General features: G+C 38.7%; 1 protein-coding gene across 1 annotated transcript; it reads right to left on the reverse strand.

Moving 5' to 3' along the window:
* Positions 1–726: 726 nt before the first annotated feature.
* On the reverse strand, positions 727–3,228 carry LOC114564646 (helix-loop-helix protein 2). The gene is made up of 2 exons (XM_028592108.1): positions 2,951–3,228; positions 727–1,545 (listed from the first exon to the last, which is right to left on the reverse strand). The coding sequence occupies exons 1-2, from the start codon at positions 2,957–2,959 to the stop codon at positions 1,144–1,146; spliced, it is 411 nt and encodes a 136-aa protein (XP_028447909.1). The 5' UTR covers positions 2,960–3,228; the 3' UTR covers positions 727–1,143.
* Positions 3,229–6,054: the final 2,826 nt, after the last annotated feature.

Genomic DNA, 6,054 nt, shown 5'->3' on the forward strand with positions numbered 1-6,054 from the left:
ATAGGTTTACATGGTTTCATTATCAAAAAACACCATATTTTCCATCTTTGTCGGGAGTCACACAGTAGCTAGGTAAGGACTACTAGCCAGTCAGAAGCAGAGTGTGAGGGCATGCCATGCTAGCAGCTAGACGAGCATTAGAACGTGTGTTACAAAGTGACGCACGTTCGTCACGGAAGTAAAGGCTGGACTACAATAGATCTGTTTGGAGCAGTTTGTGAACAGTGTTTTCTCTGGAAGATGGCAAGTCCCTTTGGGGTGGACTTTGATCTTTTTCACTTTGTAAACCTATAACGTGCACAAAAAAGATATATAACACAATGAAAAGAAAGGGAAAAAGCCAAAATCATAATATGAGTACTATCATTTCTTGTTTATGTTTACATTACTGCCTCATTTGTATGTATAAGCATTTGTATGTCCCCAGAGAGGAAGCAGATGGATGGCCATAACATGGTTGTTTTAGTTCTGGAGAAACACCTGCCCCACCCAGAGGGAGAGAAACCCCAACAAATACCAAGACCTCTCCCATGTGGTGGAGGAACAGCTTGTTTGGTAGTATCTCTTAATGGCTTTACTTGAAATAAAAAAAGAGCTTTCAGAAGTCACATTCTAAGATAAAATCTAATACAGCCAACAGATCAGATCAGAAACTCCTTTTTCAACATAACTGGCATCAAAACAGCATCAAACATGTTTCTTGAATATTTCTTGAGCTGTCACAATTTACTTAAAGCACACAAATGTCCAGTAGACAAATTTTTGTGTAATTGAATTAAATATATTTACAAATTGGTGTTAACAGTAAGTAACAACTAAAGACAAGGCAGCAAATTTAAGGTCGATCATTGCAATGTTTTAGTAGTTTGGCTACAGAAATATAATATACAGCAGCTTTTAAAATATTTGCATTCTTTTCATCCTTTTAATGACATTAAGCCTGAAGTCCTACAACTGTTTCCCATGATGAAAAATCATTGTGATATTCCCAAAACTAGGATACACTGTAATCTACAGTGTGTTGCATAACCAACCATATACAGGGCATTCCTCAAATCTTCTGGTATCAATATCAAGAAATCATTCAGCTGTCATACAAACAGTCCTCCTGCCTCAGTCCATACTCCTGTTGGTCCTCACAGCCTAAACATCCAGCACGTGGTTGAGGTAGGAGATGTAACAAATTGCGAGTCGCAGGATCTCAATTTTAGACAACTTCTTGTCTGGTGGGAGTGTTGGGAGCAGTTTTCTCAGCTCCGCAAACGCCAGGTTGAAGGCCACTACGCGCACACGTTCCCTGGTGGCGTGCGCGGATCGATATTTAGCTGTCGCGCGCCTCCTCCGCCTCTTCTCCTCCCTGCTGAGGGCAGGCACGTGCACAGAGCGTGCCTTGCCCTCCCCATCATCAGGTTTGGCTGGCATGGATCCACACTGCACATTGAAAGTGTCCAGAAGGGTCTCTCTGTCAACTTGTCCCCAGGGCAGGTCAGACTCAGAATGGTCAGGACTGAGCATCATGTTTCTGAACTCAGACTGGGAAAGATCCTAAAGAAAATAGTAGAAGTCAGTAAAAAATACATCCTGAGATCTTTGGGAATGATTCTGTTTCAACTTTATGACTAATTACCAGGAATTGGGACAAAAGCAATGAAGGGAAGGGAATTTTATTTCATACACGAAAACTCATGTGCTCTACATCAATGCATATATGTATGGTAGCAAATTATACACACACTCAATTTTGAGGTACTTGTACTTTACTTGAGAATTTCCATTTTCTGCTGCTTTATACTTCTACTCTGCTACAATTCAGAAGCAAATATTGCACTTTTTACTCCACTACATTTATCTGATAATTGTAGTAACTAGTTACTTTCCAGATTCAGATTAATAATACAAACTATAATCAACAAGATTATGATATTATATCAATAAGTCTGATCCCCAGTAGGTAATTCACAAGCTACCCAGCTTTATATATAAAAGGTAATATATATAAAATATATATTAGCCAGCTGCAATATTAAAGTATATGTACACATTACAGTAATGCATCACTAATCATAATCGAATAATATAATAGCATAAATAATATTTGATATATAGAAAATTATTCTGTAAATGGCCCATTCTACAAAATTAGTAATTTTACTTTTTTACTTTAAATACATTTTGATGCCAATACTTAACTGCATGACCTTTGAACTTGAAACAACTTGTGGTTTTACTTTTAAAGGTGACCCAAATCTTTAATGTTAACTGTGCTCAATTTACTCTACCATTAGCCTATATTATTTTAGTAATAAGACAAACATTTATATGATGGGCTATTCCAAAAAATACATTTGCATTATGATAACTATCTGCTTGTGTTCATCACATCTCTGGTTGCCGCTCTTTTGATAGTCAGATTTAGTTATTCGAGTAAAACTTGGCCCAGGAAAAGGGACAAAGGACCCTGAAATAAGGGACTCGTGCTGCCCCCTAGTGGCAGATCCACAAATTTGCTGCTCGCAGAGACAGACGCTGTCCGAGGTGCTGAAACAATATCAAGACTAGCTACAAAAACAAACGCGACTTTCAATCAAGCCATTTAGTAAAAATAACGATCTATTCTTGTTATCTAATAACAATTCAACAATCGAATTAACAAACATTAGGGAGACCATGGGTACTTAATCTACACTGGAAATAGATGCAACACTTTTAGGCATTTTCTCTAAGAAAAAGACATTTTATACAACACATTACCAACTCAGAATATCTTCATTTTCTGCGCTGAACTTCTTATTCAGCAGATTAGTAGCCTGTTGCATTCAAAATGTAATAACTTGCTTTTTAAAATTGTAAATATTTTAGCTTGCAATCTGTACCTAGCCTATAGAATAGCTCGAACCTCTGAAACTGCGCAGGAGTGCAGGAGAAGTAAACCGCATTACATTTAACTTACCTTGCACATAAAAAAAAAACTGAGCCAACTGAATTTCACATAAAGTTATCTCCCCTTCAGCCTCCATGCTGTCTTGGTTTTGATGTAGTTCAGTCGAATTAAAGTGCTGAAAACCGGACGTGGGCGAAAAAGCTCTGCAGCCCCGCTCGTCCTCCTCCCTGTCCGTCATGGTGTCAGGTGCACATTACATCCTTCAGTAAGTGACAGTCTGGCTTGTTGCTCTGCATGTTTCTTCCATCTAACCTTGCCTGGTTGTGCGCAAGATACACAGCCCTATATCCCCATAAACCTGGAGCGAAGTGACGACACGCACAATGGGATAATGAGCATTTGTTGTCCAAACCTCCACTCAGCTTTCACTTTCATTCCCTGCAGATGAAACGCGCCTATGTGCGCAGAGCTTTATTAGTTAGATTGGTTCGAGGTGCAGACGTTTCATTCTAAAGGTTTCAACCCAGTGACCTTATTATCAAACGTGTTGTCTATGAACGTACATTGATTATAGTCTACTAGACGGGCAACAACTTCCAATGACGCCATTTTTTCCTGGATCCTGTTAGTATAAGGTCAAGCGAGCACCTGTGTCTAAAGAAAATCGAGTCAAATGTGGGTTATAGTCTCAAATTGCCTCCACCTGTTCCGCCCATTTAAACGTGAAAAAATAAAAACCAGAAAAAGGTATATTCAGAAGAAAGATGGGGTCATATCTGTAAAGCCTGAGCTGGTGATGAGAGTTTTAAATGGCCCTGTAAATATCTGGTAATCTGTGCACACCATTCGGTTTGGTTATAAGCTGTTCATTTCATGAGAGCACTTTTTTTTTTCTCCATTTGCAGCACTTTAATGGGCCCATTGCTGATGGAGGACCAGGGTTTGGAGAAGGAAGGTGAGGGAATGGGGGCTGTATATCTAAACAGCTCATTTATCCAAGCAAGAAAAAATAGATGGACACCAAATATAATAAAGGCTACTCTAGTGCCTTTTATGCCAACATACTGGATGTGTGGTATCTATGTACCACAGGAGAATAAAGCCAGATATTGTGGTTCAATTTGTGTTTGTAGGCTGTTGTGTTTGGTTAAGTATTTATTGGGGTTCTGGCATTTTATTTTTCATCTGCTCATCTCTTAGAGTGAAATATAAGTGCTAATCATTACTAACATAATCATTGTGAGTAAATCACCAAAAGGCCTCTACCTCTGTGACGATGGACGGAAATGTTTCCTCAGACACTGTCAGAAATGGCACCATAAACGCTCAGTGGGGATCACGTTTGGGTATTGAGAAGGCCTTGGCATATGGCTAACATCATTACCATTCTCTACAAGATGAGACCGTTTCTTGTTTTGTGGATGGAAAATGTCACCCTGGATACTCTGCTCATCACAGGACGATAGACATGTCATGTGGTGCAGACCATTTCTCAAAGCAGTATTTGCACACCATTCTCAGTGAGGACCTGATTGATTTGAGGGTAGGAAGCCCATCCGTTTTTTTCAGTCTGTTTAGACTTAATGTAGCTGCTTCTTTGATTTAGATAAGTGTTGTATATTGAGGTGTTGGGAGTATTGCCTCAAACACTTATTTTATTTTATTTCCAATGGTGAAAAAAAGGACACGTCCTTATTTAGGGGTGTATACGGTATTCAGGAGAATGCCATGTTGGGTTAGCTAACCCAATGTTTGTCAGGCATGTTTTAAGATGACAGAACAGAATATCTCTTTATGCAGAATATACAGTGTCATGCTCCAAGGTAAGTAAGGTTTGGATAAGGTCATATGATTTCCAGGAAAATCTATGCATGTGATGATATGAATCATTAGGTTATGAGTTCTTTGAACAGATACATTTGTCATAATCAATCCTGTCTGTACTGTAGTTCTGTGGACAGGCCTTTCCTTTTACTTCAAACACTGTAATAATAAATGACACATCTGGCACATAGCTACATGTATTATGAGATCTGAAAATGTCTTCTTTCTATCCATCAAAAACATTTAACAGTTAAATCATCTTCTGTATTATCATCATGTACATCATGAAGAAAATTACCATTTATTACAATCTAACCATCAGTACCACCTCCTGTTTTATTCATTCTCTTGAGAGAGACCTCTTTTATCTTAAGCCTAGCTTCACAGTATCGCAGTAGGCCTAATGAATAGATAATGTTCGATGCCTCCACATCTCTCAGAACCTTAACTCTATACAGCAGATGTAGGATAAACTCACCTGGCCAAGACTAGTGATGCAATGCCATGAAGATTTAAAACCGCACCCAGCCTTTTAAATTATCTATTTTATTTCCAAATGCTTTAAGACTATTTCAATCAGATGATGAAAAAAGTCCTGTGTCTGTACTGCCATTGTAAAACTGGATCTCCAAAGGACAACATAAAAAAAAAACTACTTGATTTCAGTAGAATCATTTGTGATCATATAATAGGAGGACTTTCAGGTTCTGTGCCCTTTGCTGCACTCCACCTTGTCTGTGTCGTGTCCTATCCTCCTCCCGTTTTCTACACCAATTCTCTTGGGTTTAACTCCTTGTCTGTCTCAGTCTGGACACCATCTGTTTAAAGGCCAGAGATTTTCATCTCCTCCTCCTCATCTGCTCATGCATGCATGTGTGTTAATGAACATGCATGTGCAAAATATTTTGCTCACACCCGCAGTAAAGCAAACTAATTTTCAGCATGCTATGTATATGCAAGATCTGTATTTCAGTGGTGAAAACGTTTGTGTTGACCCACGGTGTTCGTTTGTGTTTAGATAGATACTTTATTAATCACAGCAATTTAGCAAAAACTTGTCAATCATAGAAGTGCAGTCCAACTTTCTATTCATCCTTACTTCCTCTTACTTTGTATCACTTTTACCTTCTGTCATATCCATTTTCCAGTTTCTGTAACCCTCTTGTGTAACCAACAAATCATATACTTTAAATGCAAATGAGATGAAGTAGTTTCATTTTAATTTGGTCCCTATTTATCCCACCCACCCCCTCCCTCAGCTCTCCCCTCTGTCTGGTAACCATCTGCTGTCATATATTGTTTCTGCTGATTTGGAATCAGATTACATCAAATCGATCAGCTTCGTCACC

The sequence above is a fragment of the Perca flavescens genome, chromosome 11, assembly GCF_004354835.1.
Source record: "Perca flavescens isolate YP-PL-M2 chromosome 11, PFLA_1.0, whole genome shotgun sequence".
In the NCBI taxonomy this organism is placed as follows: Eukaryota; Metazoa; Chordata; class Actinopteri; order Perciformes; family Percidae; genus Perca; species Perca flavescens.